Source organism: Nomascus leucogenys, chromosome 20 (genome assembly GCF_006542625.1).
Source record: "Nomascus leucogenys isolate Asia chromosome 20, Asia_NLE_v1, whole genome shotgun sequence".
Lineage (NCBI taxonomy): Eukaryota > Metazoa > Chordata > Mammalia > Primates > Hylobatidae > Nomascus > Nomascus leucogenys.
In genome coordinates this window covers 48,591,489-48,612,765 of record NC_044400.1, presented here as the reverse complement: position 1 = coordinate 48,612,765, position 21,277 = coordinate 48,591,489, and the positions used below count along the sequence as shown (strand labels likewise).

At 43.9% G+C, this 21,277-nt stretch overlaps 1 protein-coding gene across 1 annotated transcript in view; it reads right to left on the bottom strand.

Moving 5' to 3' along the window:
• The window catches only part of RELL1 (RELT like 1), a 74,469-nt gene that overhangs the window by 36,014 nt on the left and 17,178 nt on the right, over positions 1 to 21,277 (bottom strand). Inside the window, exon 2 of the mRNA XM_012499851.2 lies at positions 1,229 to 1,453. Coding sequence (XP_012355305.1) covers positions 1,229 to 1,453 — 225 coding nt within the window. The remainder of the gene's footprint in view (positions 1 to 1,228; positions 1,454 to 21,277) is intronic.

Here is a 21,277-nt window from a genome sequence, read left to right as displayed (position 1 = left end):
TAAGGAGAGCCAGGGAGGGTTGAAACGCTCCATCCTAGTTCACAGAGAATGCATCAAGGTGTGCAATGTCCTACTCATTGACCTGGAAAATGCCTTCTCTATCCAAAGGTCAGCTTTCCTCCACGTGAACATGCATGTTTGGTTAGACAGCTCAGAAGCTGGCTGCTAAGCCAACCTAAAGAGCATCTGGGAAGGAGGAGAGGGGGAGGCTCCACTTTCTGTTGACAAACACTTGGCTTTGGTTTGCTCACAGGCTCATACATGACTCATCATGCAATCCTGTTCCTTCTCGGCCTCAAAGGTCAGTGGGGGTGGGAAAAACCAACAGTTCAGCAAGCTGGCAAGGAATGAGGAACCTCCCCGCAGCCAGCCCTGCTTTGCCTGAAGGGCGACCTACTCCAACGTCACCTTTCTGCAGAAACTGCCCTTAGCGGGGCTGAAAGGAATAGGGGGAGTCACCTACTACCTCTCAAGGCCCAAGTCAGGAAACATCCCTAAAGATGATGGGAAAGAAATATCAGTGGAGAAAACAGGATTTCGTCTCCCAGGTTTTTCTAAACACTACCTTATGACTCCACGTTAGGAGAAACAGATGAGACAGTCTGAAGTTAGTACTAAGGCACCAGTTCTTGCCATACTTTTTTCTGCACTGTGCACATGATCGTTTACTTAATAAACATAAATTCCAACCACAAATATGTAAGATAGAACTCCCCCAGCAAAAGTAACACCACAAACATGGGGAGACCTATTTTAATTTTTCCTTCACTCTTATTCGAATCTGATTCCATAATAATAGTAAGGATTAATATTTAATGAGTAGTCATATATTCCAAATACCAAATGCATCTTTTCTCTAAATTTCCCAGAAACCCCAAAAGGTGAGGATTATTTTCCTCATTGAAATTAAATTAAAATGTCAAATGAATAAGATTAAATTAATTAAAAATACATTTAAGTGAAATTATACATGGCAGAGATTCAGAGCACACAATAACTTGTCTAAGGCCACAGGGCAAGAAAGCGTGCCCTATCTGGCAGGTATTCAGTAATGAAAGCAAGTTTACAAACTAGGTGTGATTACTGCGCAATCTGCACTTACACTACACTGTACCACCTGCCACTAAAATGGATCATTCTGCCTCAGAGAAATGGAAAGCATATATCACTGGTTTCATATTTAAAAACTGTCTCCTCACCCCCAATAAAAAGAGTCCTGGTTATTTACCTATCTTTTCAACCTTTTCCTCTTCGATATCTTGCTCTGCTTCTGTTGTACAACGATAGCCTTTCTTCTTAAGCAGGTGGCAAATGAGGACGCCGAAGAGACCCATGATAAAGAACACAGGGACAAGCGCATATGCAATATATTCTGGGTGTCCATTCCCAGTATCGTTGCTGGGCGACGGGGTCGTCTCTGTTCTGGAGTGCAATGTGCGGCTGCTCCCATTGTCTACAGAAAGAAACATGCATGCTGCATTAGATATCTGTCCAGGGCAAGAAAATCCTAATGACTCTTAGGTAATGTTCACAGTAAGTCAGGGTCTGCTCCCGAAACCACAGGCCACGCAGACTGGTGGGTCTGGCTGCACAGGCACAAGATAGCCCAGGTTTGGGCTCAAACAGTCTGAGTTTAACTCTGCTACTCATGAACCGGGTCCCATGCTGGGTCATTTTTTTAAAAAACCCTTTGAAGACAGCTTCTTCTTCATTGTGGAATGAGTATACAGGGTTATAGTGAAGTGTCCAGCACAGAATAAACACATAAACATTACATGTAACATTACAAACACAGAATGAACACATAAACATTACATGTAACATTACAAATATTACATAAACACTACATTACATTATAGCACAGTTCTTAGTGATTAAGAGCATGGCCTCAGAACACTCAAGTTCAATTCCCAGCTCCACCATTTAGCAGCTGTGTGACAATGGACAAGAACTTAACATCTTGATGCCTTGGTTTCTTATGAAATGGGCATACAAATACTACATACTCACCCTTCTACGATTGTTATAAAGATGAAATAAATTATTACATGTAAAATAGCAAGCAACATAGCAAATATTCACCCACATGCCAGGCACCATTCTAGGCACTTGTGATGCAAGTGCATCACACTGAGCAAAACAGGTGGAGATTTGTTGTCCTCATGCAGCTTACATTCTAGGAGGATTTAGTAAACTAGAAGATCTAGAGAATGAAGAAGAGGGAAAAGTCAGGGATAGCATCAAGATCTTGGCCCAGGGTGCAAACATAAAAATGGAAGTGAGTGCACTTGTTCATTTGTTCACTAATCCCAATAAACATTGAATGTGTGCCAGTTATGTGACAAGCACCACACTGGGTGGGAACTGGATAGAGTGATGAACAACGTAATGTAGCCCCTGCGGTCTTGAGGCTCGTATAGGATGGCATCAGCAACAGCCATTGAACAAGTATACATGGGCAGATCGTGACGGATTGTGAGAAATGCTGTGGAAGGAAAACACAGGGCATTAGATAAGAACAGTGGGGATCTACCTTATGACTTCAAGAATAGGGAAGCTTTGAAGTGGGTATCTTTTGGAGAAAAGGGGAAGTTTTTGCCTTTAGACATGTCAAAGTATCACATGAATATATATATGAGAGGCAGTTTGATATCTTAGCCTGCAGGGGTGCCACATGGACTCCAGAAAGCAGTGAGCCTGGAGCACACAATTATATGATGTGGCCAACTGAGATCGCAGGAAGAACACACTGGGCTGGGTGCGGTGGCTCACGCCTGTAATCACAGCACTTTGGGAGGCTGAAGGGCGGGGGGGGGGGCGGGGAATGACTTGAGGTCAGGAGTTCGAGACCAGCCTGGGCAACATGGTGAAACCCCGTCTCCACTAAAAATACAAAAATTAGCTGGGCATTGTGGTACACAACTGTGGTCCCAGCTACTTGGGAGGCAGAGGTGACAGGACCGCTTGAGCCTGGGAGGCAAAGGGTGCAGTGAGCCAAGATTGCACCACTGCACTTCAGCCTGGGTGACAGAGCAAGACTGACTCAAAAAAAAAATAAATTAATTAATTAAATTAAACATTAAAAAGTTAGCCTTATATATGTGCCTGTCACACAGTAAGCACTATAAATGTGTTAGCTACCACTATTAATATTTAGGCCAGGCACGGTGGCTCACGCCTATAATCCCAACACTTTGGGAGGCCAAGGAGGCAGATCACTTGAGGCCAGGAGTTCAGGAAGAACATACTGTGTAGCAAAAGAATCAGCAGAGCACCATGCCATGGAAAAATGAGAGAAGTACAAAATGAAGAGGGGAGTCAGGTAGATGAGGACCAAAGAAAACGGTGGGGTTTGACTGAAACAAAGCTTCAGTATTTGGAATATCCTGACTCTGAAGGGAGAAAATGAGGTTTTCTACATGAAGGGAGGTTCACACACACTGCTCAAGAAACCCAGAAACTGGAAAGCTAGAGACATTTAAATATAAGCTTTCTCAAGAGCATTTTGGTGAGAAAAGAATCTGTATTGTAATTGAGAGGGGCAGGAGGCAGCCAAATGATGCCCAGGCAGACAGGGTTGGGTCCCCGGTGAAACCCCACCTCCATGCTGAAGCCAGTTTAAAGCCTGAAAGCCAAGCTCCAAGTTAAATCCTCGGACCACATGGAGGACTTGTCTTCCTGTTTGGTGCGCTTTCCTCACAAACCAGTCAGCACACACTCCCCGTTCTGAGTCCATTAAAGGCCCCAGACCCAGCCACACAGGAGGAACTTCAAGTAGGGGAACCATTCCCCCGAACCCCACATTGCCTCTCTGCTGAAAGCCATTTTCATTGCTCAATAAAATTCTTCTCCGCCCTCCTCACCCTTCAATGTGTCGTGTATCCTCATTCTTCTTGGGTGCACTACAAGAGCTTGGGAACTGCTGAAAGCGGGTACAAGCTATACCACAGGCGAGCTGAAGCACGCCAGTGTGGCCAAGTGAGGCCTGGGCAGGGCGTCGCCAGCCAAAGGTCCCCAGTTTACAAAGTGACCAAGAAGAAAACTCCTGCATCGCAATGATTATAATGGGGACAATATACCTGATATGAAATGAGCACAGTTCATCACAGCAACAAACAAACAATATCAAACAGAAGCTTTATTTGCAAACCAGAGGCCATAGAACAAAGGCTACCTCTCTTTCGCATGGAACTATCCATTGTCTTTGAACATGAAAGGAAATAACTGGTTTCTTAGGTTTGTAAGAGGTTGCATTGATTACTTTATCAGACGACCTCCAGAATTTGAAATAGCCTGTGTTTTCTGATTTCTCCCTGAAGAATCAATATAATAAATACATCCCTAAATATACGCAATATACCGTCTAAGTTAGGGTTTAACCTCATGCCTCATTTTCAGTAAAAACCAGAAACATTTATTTAATCCCTTTTATGGTCCTAAAACAATAAGTTTTCTTTATTAATCCCTTTATATAACACATATTCCATGCAACAAGAATAGGTGAAGTAGGCAGCATGCTGAGATCAAGGAGCTTTACTCAGAATCACTGTCTGTTTCAATCTGGGGGTGACAATAAATTCTTTCTGGGGGACAATGGGAAACAGGGATGAAAGCAGAGGGGCTCAGAATTGGAGTCAAACACCTCCCTCTGAATCAGGTGATTAAGACGGTGGCTTCATCGTGAATTTGACATGTGGCAACCCCTAACAAACACTATATACCTACAGAGCTCTGTGACTTACAAACATGTGTCATTCACTTAATTTCATAATTATCATGCCATTAAAAAGCTGAAGATATCAATCTACATTAGTGAAGCATACAAATTACAGGGAGATGCAATATAGCACTCAGATTAAAAGCTCAGACCTGGCAGAAATAACAGTTATTTGGCCACATACTAGCCATGTCACCTTAGGCGAGTAATTTTAACTGTTCTGTACTCTGTTTCCTCTCTGTAAAAAGGATCAAAATGAATGTGACTAATCTGTGATAATTTTACAAGATGGCCCTGTGAAATAAAAATCTAATCTCGGACCCCAATTTACTATGCCAAAAGGAAAAAATTAAGCTGAAAGCTGAGTCATTCAAGAAACTGCCTTTCCTTTTGTTCTTAGGCAGATAGCTACCGATTAAAGGTTAAGTATCTGCACAGGTAGCTACTCCATGCTCACTTTATCTTAGGTAAAGTGCTGACTGACATAATTGACTATTACCCTGCCCGCTCCTTTTCCCTTGCAACAGGTAGATTCAGTAATGTGAACATCTGCTCCCTCTTTCCCCTTTAAGTTTTGAAACCCTCAAAATCTTCTTAGGAAAATGGCATGAACCACGGATTGTTCCTGTGGATTTGAGATCCTTTTCTCTGGGCATGTCCTTAAACCTTTGCAAAATAAACTTCTAAACTGATTGAGACCTGTCTCAGATACTTTTTGGTTTCCAGCTTCAAAATTATTTGATACTGCTTCTACTGAGAGGTGAGGTCTGTATCTCCTCCCCTTACATTTACACTCTTCTCTCCCTGACCAACAGAATGTGTTGGGAGTAACGCATTATCACTTTCCAGCCTCAGGCAAGAAGAAACTGACAACTTCCACTTCCTGTTTCTTGGGGCACTTGCTCTTGGAACCCAGCCACCATGCTGTGAGGAAGCCTAAGCTTTCCTGTGGAGAGAAAATAGCAGGCATCAACTTACCAGCCAGTAATAGCCATAATAAAAGCAGATCCTATAGTCCCAACTTATGCTCCATGGGGCAAAGATGAGCTGTCTCTGATGAACCCTGCTCAAATTGTATAACGAATCCTTAAACAAAAGAAATGATTGTTGTTTTCACCTACTAAGCTTTGGGGTTATTTGTTATACAGCAATAGTAACTGGAAGCCTGCTGCATGGTGTCACTGTGAAGATTAAACAACATTAATATGTAAAGCATTCAGAAGAGTGTCTACAAAAAGGTGGGCACTGTATTTTAGTCATAATCATAAAAGACCTGCATTATTCAGTAAGATAGCCACTAGCCACATGTAGCTATTTAAATTCAAATTTAAGCCAAATGAATTTAAATAAAGTTAAAAATTCAGTTCCTCAGTTGCATTAGCCACATCTCAAGTGCCCAGTGGCCATGTGTGGCTAACTGCTACCATACTGGACAGGCCAGATAAAGAACATTTCCACCATCCCAGAAAGTTTTTTTGGACAGCCCTGTTGTGCATTACAAAGAATAGCTAACAAGAAAGATGCAGAGTGGAGAAGACACTGTGATCTACCTTAACAATTCAATGAAAAATAGCATTTAAATAACAAAGTAACTATTCATCCATAATGTCTAAAACATTTATAAACTTCAGTAGGTTTAGCTTTCCTTCAATTTACACTAATAATTTGCTGAGAAACACTGTATCCCTCCTTCTCCTTCACCCCTAGCTGAATCATGTCTGAATCATGAACAAATTATTTAGTTCAAATAGCAAAGGTTGTTGCATTATTTATAAAAGTCAAAAAATAGCAACAGCTGCATATTTGCAATGAGATAATAAGAACATATCTAAATCACTGTTTCATTTGATGAAATAATATGCACTCTTTAAAGATCTATGAAGTTGTTTGTGAAGATATGGAAAAACACTATGATCCAATATTGAATTTCAAAAGCTGGATTCAAAATCTTACATGCAAATATGATCCAACTAGTTTTTTTAAAAAATAAAAACACATGAAGGTATAAAGCCAAAATCAAAATGCTAAGTGATTCTGGGTGCTAAAATAATGAAATAAATTTAATTTTATCTTTATACTTTTCTATAACTTTCTAAAATTACTATGTGGTACTTTTGTACCAAGACGGTAGACACTTTAAAAAGTATGTAGAGCAGAGGCTGTCAGTCATTTGAGAGTCACAGACCCCTTTGTGAGGTCTGATGGATGCTAGGATTCCTATTTCAAAATTCCGCCTCCCAATTCTGTGAGTTCTTGAACTCAAATTAATGTAAGGGCATGTGATGTAATAAAAATGACGTCCAAGTTTCTGCTTGAGCAACATAGTGGACATTGGTCCCATTCATTGTGATGGGAAATATATGAAAAAAAAAAAAGCAAGTTTGCTTGGTGTTATGGTTTGAATTTTGTCACCTCCTCCTAAATTTTTATGTTGAACTCCTAACCCCCAATACCTCAGAATGTATTTGGAGATAGGATCTTTACATAGGTCATCTAGCTAAAATGAAGTCATCAGGGTGGACCCTAGTCCCATATGATTGATGTCCTTCTGAAAAGGGGAAATGTGGAGACAGACACAGGGAAAACACCGTTTGAAGAAAAAGGCAGAGATCTGGATGATGCTTCTTCTACAAGCCAAGGGACACCAAAGATTGCCAGCAAATCACCAGAACCCAGGAGAGAGGCATGAAACAGATTCTCTCATAGCCCTCAGAAGGAGGCAACCTTGCTGACACATTCCTCTTGGACTTCTCTGTTGCTGAAGCCTCCCTGTCGGTGGTACTTTGTGAGGCAGCTCTAGCAAACGAATTCACTTGGCATCTCGAGGACAACATCACAGTTCAGTTTTGAACATGCAAAGATAGAGGTAAGCAGGTGACATCCAGATGGAAATAGGCATTCAGCAACTGGATCTTCTCCACTCAGAAGCTGAGGAAGAACAGCCAGAGCTCCAGTCTAGGACAGAGAGGAATGAGCTTCCAGAAGAGGTAAGTGGTCAGCTGGGTCAGATGCTATAAGAGGGTGCAACTAAAATACGAAGGAAGTGCAAAATGGTGCCACTGCTTGCTAAATAGTATTAAGGCTTCTCAAAAGGTTAAAAATAGAACTACCATGTGATCTAGAAGTCCCACTTCTGGGTACATATCCAAAAAAAGAATTGAAATCAGGATCTTGAGGAGATACCTGCACTCCCATGTTGTCTGCAGCATTAGTTACAACAGCCAAGATGTGGAAGCCACCAAAATTCCCATCGATAGACAAAGGGATAAAGAAATCATGGCATATGAAAATGGAATATTATTCAGCTTTATAAAGAAGAAAATCCTGCCAAATGTGACAACATGGGTAAACCCTGAGGACATTATGCTAAATGAAATAAGCCAGACACCAAAGGACAAATACTATACAATTCTGTTTATATATGGTATCTAAAATAGTCAAACTCATAGAAACCAGAGAGTAGAATGGTGTTTGCCAGGGGCTGGGCAGGCAGGGGAAAAGGGACAGTTGATGATCAACAGGCATAAAATACAAATTTTCAGTTACACGAGATGAATAAGTTCTAGAGATCTGACAATACTGTATTGTGCACTTAAAAATTTGTTCAGAGAGTAGACCTCATGTTAAGTGTTTTGACCATAATTTTTAAAAAGAGAGAGAAAGAAAGAAACAAACAACCTGCTATAGTTTGAATATGATCTGTCCCATCCAAAACACACATTGAAATTTGGTCCCCAATGTAACTAACAGTGTTGAGCTGTAGTGAGACCTTTAAGAAGTGCTTGGGTCTTAGGGATTCCATGCTCATAAAGGAGTCAATGCTGTTCTCACAGAAGTGAGTGAGTTCTCATGGGAGCAGGTTAGTTATTGGGAGTGTGGATTGTTATAAAAACGAGTTCAGCTTCCTCGGTGCTTTCTTGCTTCCTCTCTCACCATGGGATTTCTTCCATTTTGTCACTGATGTCATGAAGCAACAACAGGCCCTTACCAGATATGGCTATCCAGTCTTGGACTTCCCATCCTCCAGAACTGCGAGCTAAATAAACCTCTATTCTTTATAAATTACCCAGTCTTGGGTATTCTGTTATAGCAACAGAAAACAAACGAAGACACAACCCAAGAGAAATCTTTAGAAAGAGGCTTGAGAAGAACTCAGATAAATCAGGCCACGTAGAAATTCCTAAGAACACATGGGAAACCTTCAGTTTCTAATTTAGGAGCAGCTTGGGATTTTTTAACTTCTCCCTTGTTGGATTTTGCTCCCTGTTTCTCTGTAGTTTCTTGAAGTAAACGTTCTTTAAAAATTCTAAAGATAAAGTAAAACAAAAACGGAAATAAATAGGCAAAAATAAAATAGAAAGAAAAACAATCCACAGATGCTCTTTGGTGGCCTTGCTGGAGCAGTTTTCCAATGAACTGGATGGCAAGATGCAAGCTGGATTCCCTGGGTTCAGGAACAGAGACACTGAGCTCATTGTGCTCCTTCCAGAAGCCCAGTCTGAGCAAGCAAGGAGGGTAGGGTAGTTCACCCTCAGGGTGAAGGAAAGAAATTTTTGTTTGGGGTTTATTTTTTAAGTGGATGAAACCAAAGTATTTGTACGTAGAAAGGAAGGAGCAAAAGGGAGAGACAGAGAGGGAGTATGAAGCAATGGCCTTGAGATGATTTCCATATGAAGGAGGGGAATTAAATAGCTGAATAGAAAAGGATACATTTTTTCCTGAGGCCTTCCTTTATAGTGGGTGGAAGAAAGTTGCGGGAACAGGTGCCTCTGTTGTCTTTTAACATAAAAAGCAAGGCCTGGTGTGGTGGCTTACACCTGAAATCCCAGGATTTTGGGAGGGCAAGGCAAGATTACACATTTTGTGAAACCTCATCTCTACAAAAAAATCCCCCAAAAATAAGATAGCTAGGAGTGCTTGTGCACACCTGTAGTCCCAGCTACTTGGGTGGCTGAGATGGGAGGATCAAATGAGGCCAGGAGGTGGAGGCTGCAGTGGGCCATGATTGTGCCACTCTACTGGGAGGGTGGGTCAGCCTGGGGGACTGAGTGAGACCCTGTCTCACACACACACACACACACACACACACAACATAAAAAGCAATGGCAAACCAGTGTAAAATGCACGTGCAGTCCCAACTACTGGGGAGGCTTGGGTAGGAGGATTACTTGAGCCCAGGAGTTCAAAGCCAGCCTAAGGAATGGCCAGGGAGGAAGCAATGACATCTGTTGCTAACTAGGAGGGTGAGAACAAAAGAGGGGACTTCAGCAGACAGTAGGCTCAGTAGAGAGACTGAAGGGAGGTGTCAGTGAAAATAATGCACAATGGCATTCAGGACACAGCTGAGATGTGCACCCCAAATCTCTAACTGTATGAGACCACTCAGGGCATGCCATGCAGGCTGGAAGCCAGAACAAATCAGGATCAGAATGGAAAGCAGACAGAGCTAGAGTACGAAAGAGAACAGTTTAGTGTGAGATGGCTCCAGAATCGATGATGTCTGATTCACACTAGTTTATTACAGCACTATCAATACTAAGCCACCACCACAACTATGGAGCACGTATGAGCCAACACTAAGCTAAGCACTGAATCTTCACAGTAAACCTATAAAATGGTTACCAGTGTTATCCTCACATTACAGCTGGGGAAACAGAAGCACAGAAAGGTCAGGCAATATTCCCAACGTCAAGGTCACGTGGCTACCAAGTGGCAGTGCCTGGATTCAAACCAGGCAGTGTGGATCCTGCATGCTCAAACACACTTTATCTTACTCTCAGTGTCTGCATATGTAAAACACAATTTGTGAGAGAGTGCTGTCCATCTACCAATGCCTAAAGTACATTTTCATTATTTTTCTTTCAACAATATTTCATCATTTAGCCACTTTTCTGTTAAAATGCTAAATGATGGCCTATTCTCGCCTATTTCACAACTTGGTTTAGAATAAAGGCTCCACAAACTTCAAAACCATGGATTCCAATTAGCACAGCAAGACGTAGGATAAGTTTTGAAAATGCTCCCACCAGACTCCAAAGCAGTTTTGCCAGATGAACAACAAAAAACTCTACTATTTGCCCTTATCACCGATCAATCTCCCTCCCAACTCCCAAATCACAGCTCGCCTTATGCAGGTCATAACCTGGGATCCCTACAGCCTTGCTGGCTCTTCAAAAACAAGCCCATCACTTCATTTTGAGAGTCTTTTGCACACAGCAAGAGCCACTGAAACAGGCAGAGCTTGGCTCTAGCTGGTAAGTGTGACTCTCTTCCACAGCACCACAAATAAAAAATGTCCAACACAAAGGCCAGTGTTTGTCAAAATTCTTTGGGTTTTTCCTGGGCCCAGTGAGCTTTGGTAAATTTGCTGTATTCTGAGGACCCACTAGTTATGTGTGTTTTGCCAAGATCCTGCTGAGATTACAAAAGAAAACGTGAGATGAAAAAGATCAAAGGCAGCAGGGAACTGAGGAGGAGGCATGAAGCATGGCTGGAAGTCAACCTAAAAAGTCAAAAGCAATTTTCTAGCTTGCTTCCAAGTAATACTTGTATTTCCAACTGACCCCAATGGTCAGAGGAGCTGAGACAGAATGGCGGGGAAATGGCATTCCTCACACCCAGTGGGCATGGCTTGAGGGTTGCTAACATTTTTTGGTCTAGATTACCAAGATGGCTAAATGTCTAAATGCTCATTTCTCAAAAGGGGTTTTTCTTCATCCACCTTTGCCACCAGCTACCTCTGTGATACTGAACAAGTCACTTCACCTCCCTGGGCCTCAGTTTCCTCATCTGAAAAATTACAAGCAGGAGCTGATGTCCTTCATGGTTCTCAGAATTCCACTATTCCCCAACCTTCTGCAGCCTCATCCACAATTCACTGTGGGTTGACACTGCTGGAGATGAAGACACAAGCCCATCCTCCGTGTCCACAAGGCCAAATCCAAACAGCTCTCAAATCCAACCACAGACTCCAGACAAGGCAGCCATCCTAACCTCTCCCAAGTAGATTTGTGCCGACCAAGATCAAGATCAAGAATGGCTCTGATAGCAATTCTTCCTCTCCTTACCAGGAAAGGGTGCGCATTCTCAGAAGCTAGGGTTTCCTGGCAAACTGAACCAACAAACTCTTGATGGGAAAGGAACTTGGCTGATAAGTGGATAACCCACATCAAGGTTAGCTGGAAAACAGCTTTTAAGCACACACACACACACACGCACACACACCCATTTTTATTTACTTATTTATTTATTTTTAAGCTAACATTCAAATCACAGTATCTGAGAAGGGTCTATTTTTTGGTCTAGATTACCAAGATGGCTAAATGTCTAAATGTTCATTTCTCTAAAGGGGTTTTTCTTCATCCACCATTGCCGCCAGCTACCTGGTGATACTGAACAAGTCACTTCACCTCCCTGGGCCTCAGTTTCCTCATCTAAAAAATCACAAGCAGGAGCTGATGTTCTTCATGATTCTCAAAATTCCACTATTCCCCAACCTTCTGCGGCCTCATCCACAATTCACTCTGGGCTGACACTGCTGGAGATGAAGACACAAGCCCATTTTCCATGTCCACAAGGCCAAATCCCAACAGCTCTCAAATCCAATTGTTTCATAACTCCTTTCACAGCAACATCAAATCTGACAAACTCATCTGGTAGCAAACCCTGCACTGACCTGATGTGTGGCTATTTACAATCTCCATTCCATTTAGTTTGCTGTATAAACATTAATGTATTTGATTAGACCCCTCGAGTCTAATTCTTCCTCTCCTGGTAAGGAGAGGAAGAATTGCTATCAGAGCCATTCTTGATCTTGATCTTGGTTGGCACAAAGCTCGGGGGAAGTCACATCATTTAGAGTTTAGACTACCAGTCCCAAGGGTTTCCGACTGTCACAACACTAAGAGTAAAGAGATTGGTGAGGGTCCTGCACTTGCTCAAGGTCACATGGTTAAAAACTGGTAAGAGGCCAGGCACGGTGGCTCACGCCTGTAATCCCAGCACTTTGGGAGGCTGAGGCGGGCAGATCACAAGGTCAGGAGATCGAGATCATCCTGGCTAACACGGTGAAACCCCGTCTCTACTAAAAATATAAAAAATTAGCCAGGCACGGTGGCAAGTGCCCGTAGTCCCAGCTACTTGGGAGGCTGAGGCAGGAGAATGGCGTGAACCTGGGAGGCGGAGCTTGCAGTGAGCCGAGATCACGCCACGGCACTCCAGCCTGGGTGACAGAGACTCTGTCTCAAAAAAAAAGCAAAACGAAAACAAAACAAAACAAAAAACCAAAAACCCCAAAAACCAACAAACAAACAAACAAAACTGGTAAGAACCTGGGACAAAAATCTTGTTTCAGGACAGAATCTGTAACTAGTCCACCTACTGCCTCTCAGTCCTACTTTGGTAGAGCCAGGACCTATTATCTAGTCAGTAGCTAGCAGCTTACTACCAGTGCAAAACAACCTCTTTTAAGTTAATTCTGTTTGTTTGTTTGTTTTTTGAGACAGAGTCACTCTGTCACCCAAGCCGGAGTGCAGTAGCACAATCTCAGCTCACCACAACCTCTGCCTCCCAGGTTCAAGCAATTCTCCTGCCTCAGCCTCCAGAGTATCTGGGACTACAGGCGCACGCTGCCACACCTGGTTAATTTTTTGTATTTTAGTAGAGATGGAGTTTCACCGTGTTGCCCAGGCCAGTCTCAAATTCCTGAGCTCAGGCAATCCACCCACCTTGGCCTTTCAAAGTGCTAGGATTATAGGCCTGAGCCACCGCACCTAGGCAAGTTAATTCTTTAAATACAGTTTAAATCAATTGCCCACAATAATAAAAGAAGAGAAACCAAAGCGAATTCTACAAAATAAAATCATCCCCAAATTATTCCTATTTGGTTACAGAGATAACTAAAGTCACAGGCTCTAAGACCATCTAAACACAGTGGCAATCATAAAGACACAGCATTTGCCCAAGCTCAAGAATATGTTGTAGAGAGAACAAATGGGCTTAAACAGAATTGGAGAACACTGTAAGTCAGTATATAAATAAGTGCTGAACTCTGTAGTGAAACTTGAGGCAGCTTTCAGCTTCCAGTCAATTCCTAGACAAACAGCTGCTACAACCCCACCTATCCCCAAAAAGGCAGCTGTGACTAGGCAGGGAGGGGACACCCAGATGGCACCCACCTGCCAAAGTCCACCCACCCATGAAACAAAACCCCACCCAACCCCAGCTGCATACAGTCCCTCAATTACCTTTATTTTGTTAAAATTCCTGAAATGCTACCATGAGACATAAGCCCTGGAGTCTGATTCTGGGTTGCAAAGACACTCTGGGAACAGACAGAAGCTCAGACAACTTCCCCAATAAAACGTGCAGGAGTCAGCAATGCCTAGCTATAAAGCCTTATTTTCAGATGCATTTGGCTAACGGGTGCCTTGAAAAATTATCATTACTAATGATAATTATCATTTTTAATGAGAAAATGCATTTCAACTTACAATCTAATTACTCAAAAGTAGTATTTGGGGCATAACCTATCCTTAAGCTGGGGCTTCCTTCTTAAATACCACATAGATTGAGAAGGGAAGTAATAAAGATGATCCAGAAAGAAAAAGGACTTTATGCTGAGCCTCAACAGAGTAACTGAATTTGGCTGGACAAAAAGGGAACAGGACACTCTTGACAGGCAGGAGGCTGGGGCACTCAGAGCATTCCTTAACCCCGGGTTGCTACCAGAACAAAGGACTGAAACTTGAGTGATGTCAATATAAAGAAACATCTTAGAAAAAAAAAAAGATGAAATATAAATATTTACCATCCCTGGCTTCAATCTGAACTGAAGAGAGAAAAGTAACTTTGCAGAGTCACACAAAGTCCCTAGCCTACCCCACACTGTCTCGGGTTTACCATTTGAAGTTATTTCTTAAAGCCACAGAACTCCAACACAGATGACAACTACAGCCACTCCCATCCCCCCATATTCCCCCACCTCCCACCTCGCCCAAAGCTCCCTCTTGGGAGGAAATTAACTCTAGGATCCCGGTGTCTTGAGAGGCCAAGGACCTCAACTTCTGGACTCTTCCAGAGTATCTCAAACAATGGTTTGCATTCAGGATACAACAGAAGGCTCATCTGACCTGGCCTCACCCCAGACTGGAGCAAGGTCAGCTCACCAGTTATTTGCTCTGGGACACAGGCCAGGAAGCCACCAACTGTGTCTCTAAGACAGAAGACTGAGGAGATTCCCACAGACCCTCGCTGATGGCGACACACATTAGTGGGGTCCTCAGAGAGGGGTGTGAGAAAAAGCAATACCCGTGGGGTCCAAGGACTGGGAGGGTTCCCTGCTGACTCTCTCCCCATCTTCTTTTCCTGTTCTCCAGCCCCTCCCTCCCTCTTTCGCTGCCCCACCTCCTTTTGCTATTTTTGGTGCTGTCCATCTGGGGACTTTTCCAAAGTCTTTACTTACTGATAGCACTGTCTGTCTCCTGGGAAGGGGCTGGGTGGCTGCACAACAGGAATGGAGAGAGACTAATGGCCCTTGCGAACCTTTAAAATTACACATTATGTCCACTCAAGAAATGGAATTCTGAAGAAGCCATTTGTTTGAAGTGACCTTAAAGCAACAGGGCTTCAGAAATCTAATATTTGCTTCAGATTATTTCTGCAAGGTGGTACGTCATAAAGAATGAGTTGCTACTTTAAAGTAATTGTCAATCGCAGCATTCACACAGGGTGTTAGGGGTGTCAGGCAGTGTTCTGGATGCTTCCTGGGCAATCTCATTCTACCCTCGCAGCATCTGTAAGGAAGCATCTCTCATTACCCCCATTCGCAGATGAGGAAAATGAGGCGCACGGGTTCAGTAACAAGCCTTGGTGTGTAGGAGGACAGGATCCAACCCAGACAATGGAATCCCAGTGAGAGGTGACAGCGTGCTGGCAGTCCTCACAGCCCTCGCTCGCTCTCGGTGCCTCCTCTGCCTGGGCTCCCACTTTGGTGGCACTTGACGAGCCCTTCAGCCCACCGCTGCACTGTGGGAGCCCCTTTCTGGGCTGACCAAGGCAGGAGCCGGCTCCCTCAGCTTGCAGGGAGGTGTGGAGGGAGAGGCACGAGCGGGAACCGGGGCTGTGTGCGGCGCTGGCGGGCCAGCTGGAGTTCCGGGTGGGCGTGGGCTTGGCGGGCCCTGCACTCGGAGCAGCTGGCTGGCCCTGCCGGCCCGGGCAATGAGGGCCTTAGCACCCGGGCCAGCGGCTGCGGAGGGTGTACTGGGTCCCCCAGCAGTGCCAGCCCACTGGCGCTGCGCTCGATTTCTCACCGGGCCTTAACTGCCTTTCTGCGGGGCAGGGCTCGGGACCTGCAGCCCGCCATGCCTGAGCCTCCCACCCCCTCCATGGGCTCCTGTGCGGCCCCAGCCTCCCTGAAGAGCACCACCCCCTGCTCCACGGCGCCCAGTCCCATCAACCACCCAAGGGCTGAGGAGTGTGAGCGCACGGCGCGGGACTGGCAGGCAGCTCCACCTGCAGCCCTGGTGCGGGATCCACTGGGTGAAGCCAGCTGGGCTCCTGAGTCTGGTGGAGATGCGGAGAACCTTTATGTCTAGCTCAAGGTTTGTGAACACACCAATCAGCACCCTGTGTCTCGCTCGAGGTTTGTGAGTGCACCAATCGACACTCTGTATCTAGCTGCTCTGGTGGGGCTTTGGAGAACCTTTATGTCTAGCTCAGGGATTGCAAATACATCAATCGGCACTCTGTATCTAGCTCAAGGTTTGTAAACACACCAATCAGCACCCTGTGTCTAGCTCAGGGTTTGTGAGTGCACCAATCGACACTCTGTATCTAGCTGCTCTGGTGGGGCCTTGAGAACCTTTGTGTGGATACTCTGTATCTAACTGATCTGATGGGGACATGGAGAACTTTTATGTCTAGCTCAGGGATGGTAAACGCACCAATCAGCGCCCTATCAGAACAGACCACTCGGCTCTACCAGTCAGCAGGACGTGGGTGGGGCCAGATAAGAGAATAAAAGCAGGCTGCCCAAGCCAGCAGTGGCAACCTGCTCAGGTCCCCTTTCACACTGTGGAAGCTTTGTTCTTTCACTCTTTGCAATAAATCTTGCTACTGCTCACTCTTCGGGTCCACACTGCTTTTAAGAGCTGTAACACTCACCACGAAGGTCTGCAGCTTCACTCCTGAGCCAGCGAGACCACGAATCCAACAGAAGGAAGAAACTCTGAACACATCCGAACATCAGAAGGAACAAACTCCAGACGCGCCACCTTAAGAGCTGTAACACTCACCGCGAGGGTCCGCAGCTTCATTCTTGAAGACAGTGAGACGAAGAACCCACCAATTCCAGACACACCGGGGCCCACACTCTTAGCCATGTTGCTGTCTGCAAGGGGCGGTGGCCTTGGGTTTTATCTAGTGACACATGCCTTTATGTGGCTTTGTTAAACTATCACCAATGAACCACACGGCTGGGCTGCATACAGGTCGACATTCACCCACCAAAGGCCCTTAAACACTAAGAAGCTGCCTCTCTCCAATGACCCTATGATATATGATTAACACTGGAACTTGCACATATCTTCTTCTGGTGTAAAAATCATCTTCATAAAAAAAAGACTGAAGTCAGCTGTAGGTGAATGAAATTTGTAGTGGCTTCATTTTTAAAAAATCTTGATAGCACAAAATTTCCCAATATTAATTTTAACTGCAAAAAACAAAAGATCGACTGGGCGCAGTGGCTCATGCCTGTAATCCAGCACTTTGGGAGGCCGAGGCGGGTGGATCACAAGGTCAAGAGATCAAGACCATCCTGGCCAACATGGTGAAACCCCGTCTCCACTAAAAATACAAAAATTAGCTGGGCATGGTGGCATGTGCCTGTAGTCCCAGCTGCTTGGGAGGCTGGGGCAGGAGAATTGCTTGAACCCAGGTTGAACCTGGGAGGTGGAGCTTGCAGTGAGCTGAGATCCCACCACTGTGACAGAGCGAGACTCCATCTTAAAAAAAAAAAAAAAAAATCACTCATGTATAACTACTTCATCTCCCTCTATACCTATCATAAAGGTAAAAGTAAAAGACCTTTTTCCAGCTATTGAAAAGCACCTTATTCACAGATGCATGTGTTCACATTATTGCTCAAAAACTATTATTCAATGGTTGCCACAAACATAATTTGTACCAGCAATGTTAATTACATGGCATCTAAAAATCTTTCAGAAAAAATATTTAAAAAGGAGAGGAATAAAGAAAATTTTCATTCATACACATGAAATAGGGACACACAGTACAAGATATAAAAGTTCCCACCCAAATAACACACTTTTCAATGCACTTTCACATTCATTCTTTTATTTGAAATCCCTAATCCGAAGTTAGGTAATATCATCATTCTGTAAATATATCAGTGGCCTACATGATATCACTGGGTCAAGGCAGAGAAATAAGCCAAGCAAAAGAACCAAAGCTTAGGAGGACATTTTCCCCACCCATCTCACTACAACAGCACACCACTCAGACATACCACGGTCAAAGGCAGGAATCCCAACAGGACACAGAACTCGCCGGAAAACCCTAACTGAAGTCAAACACCTCTTCCCCTAAGTGGAGGTGGGGAAGTGAAGGTTTGTACCTCTAATCCCTAACACAGTTCCTGCAACACAGTAGGAGTGCCTGAAACATCTGCCGCAGCGGATATGTGAAAGCAAATTCTCTCATTGCAGAAGGGCTCCTGGGTAATCAATCAAGTCCCCAAGTTCACTGTAACTTTATAAACAGTTTTGTTAAGATCCTATTTGGTAGAACAGAATGTCCAGTGTACTTACACCCCATTTGCCAAATACCAACGGTTTTTACAAACGTAAATAAGTAGATTCTTTTCAGAGCTGGACAACTGATACACCCCACAGCTTCACACCCTTGTTGGATAAGTCCTTTCTGAAGGATGTAAATATACCAGCATGCTCCTGGGTTCATCAAAATCAACAGAAGGTTCCAGTTTGCAAAGATTCAAAAGAAAGGCTATAAATAGCAGCACATTCCTAAACCCAGCTTGGGGAACTAGCTCTCAACCAGATTTTCCCAGGACTCCAATTCATCCCCAACTGCCAGATCCATAAGGGGACGCTAAATCCGAGCTTACACAACCTCACCAAAGGCTACTGCCCAATTTCCACATGGCTGCGAGTCCTAACAGAACTGTTCATATACACTCCTTGCAAGAAGCCAACCAAGAACTAGGTTAGAAATTATTTAAACTATGGGAGGAAGGCTAAGTAGCAAGGGCCAGAAAAAAACCATCAAATAGGAGGAAACACGCCATCTCAGCCTGTCTCCAGCAGCAACGGAAGAAATGGGGTCAAAGGGGTGCTCCTTTAGGAAATCAGTGAATTCCCTGGAGCTTACAGAGAGCTGGTGCAGGAAACCAATCCTTGGGGAGCTAGATCCCTGGTTTCTGGGCACAACTGGCACCTGTCAGGGTTGGAAGTCCAGCCGAGTCATTTCTACCCTGCAGAATAGGACATAAACTAATCACCTGGGGAAAAAATGGGTGGTGCTGAGCCGGCTGGAGGGTAGCAAGGGCGTCAGAAAGGAAGACTGGCCCAGCGCCCGACCAGGCAGAGGGAGAAAGAGAGATGGTAACAGATGCCCCTGTGGAGTGTTGGGGGTTTATGATTTCCACATCCAGGGCCTCTAGGATGCTCAACTACTTTACTACCAACTGCTAACAGCAACTAACCTTTACTGGAATTTTTACTTATGTTATCATTTCTTATCTCTACAACTCTGAGATAGGTGTTAATATTAAACCCATCTTAGAAATGGAGATGATCAAGAACAAAGTATTGAAGCTGAAGTCACTCATCTGGGAAATGGCTGGGCCAACATTTGAACCAAGGTCTGTTGCAGGCAGGGCCAACTCTGAAGCAAGACTACTCCCTAGGAAGCATGGAAGCAAAAGCAGAAACTGGCTTTTTTCTTGGCTGCACTGTGTTCGACTTGTTTCCTAGCTGTGAGGCCCCAGGCAAGGTCAATTAGCATCTCTGTGCCTCAGTTTCCTCATCCATAAAATAATAATAGTTTCTAAGCCTTATATGAGATTACTAGGGTTTATCCAAGTTAAGTACTCAATAAATGCTAGCCATTATTGCTATGATTATTATTATCTGTGATAATAAGAGCAAAGCAGTTGCTATCCTCACCAAGCTCACAGCTCAGCTGGGGATATAAAATCAAACATCCAGAAAAGGACAAGGAATCACATGAGCTGGACTGGAAGGGGCAGTGTTAAATGTGGGGTGCAGAAAAGATAAGCCCTGGGGGTGAGTGAGCAGTGACCACACAGCACTGCTCAGTTGGCACCACAAGGCCAGTCAGGCACCCACATCCCCGCATGCAAGCCAGTGATTCTCTTCCTTCCAGGTACAGGAAGCAGATAATGACTAAACAGAGAACTACAAAAGTCCTAAACGGAGGGCTTTCCAATTAGTCACAGGTTAGGTCGGGCAATGTTCCTCCAAGACAGGCACGTGGGCCGGCTTCTGAGAACATAGCAACTGGAAAAGGAAGGTGAGGAAGTGTGGAGCTCCAAGGATCTGTCCCGGCTGAAGTCCCCTGGTGTGAAGTCCCCGCTACTGCTGTTAGAGAAAGGCCAAAGTAAAGGAGGGAGTAGGAGAGAAAATAAAGGTCACTTCAGAAAAGGCAAACGAAGGAAAGATTAAACAGAAGTAATCAGGAAAAGCCTAGACATAGGGAAGTCAATGTTAAGGAGGAGAAATGAATGTCACTAGCATGAAACCCAAACAAGAACTCTGAAAACCAGTAGCAACCAGTGAGACACATAGAAAAAAATACTATTAATAATAGTCACATATTGATGCATAATGTGTACAGTTACTATTTCAAGCATTTTTCAGATATTAACTCATGTAATCCTTACAATAACTCTATGGGGTAGGTTCTATTATTTCCAGCCCCATTTAAAGATGTAAAACTACAGAACAGAGAGGTTAAGTAACCTACGCCAGGTCACACAGGTAGCAAGTATCAAAGGTGACTTTAATCCAGGCAATCTGGCTCCAGAACTCCACACTCTGCTCCATTACTGCTGAAATGTGACAGCTCACAGTTTCAACATTCAGTAAAAGTCCATCGAATGGGATTCTCCATAGCTCATCTCTATTCTAGATACTACAGTGTTCACGTAGTAGAGTTAGAGAAGGTAGAAAACCTACAGATAATCATTATCCATCTAACACAACAATAAATCTACAATGACAGAATGGCATTTCCTAGTGAGTCAGTTATTAGGAAGAGAAGGTACATTTAAAAGTTACATTCTTTCCAAGTCAATTTATCTTTTATTTAATCAAGTGCTAATTGTTAAAAAGTAATTCTGCTGCCATTTATAAGATACAAAATTAAAATGCTACCCTGATCTACATATAACACTGATGAAACAGTTGGTTACTTCTCAAAAACCCTACACTTCCTTTTGACTCTTAAAACAATAGAAACACTTTGTATGAAGGGATCAGATTTGTCATCACCCACTTTGTC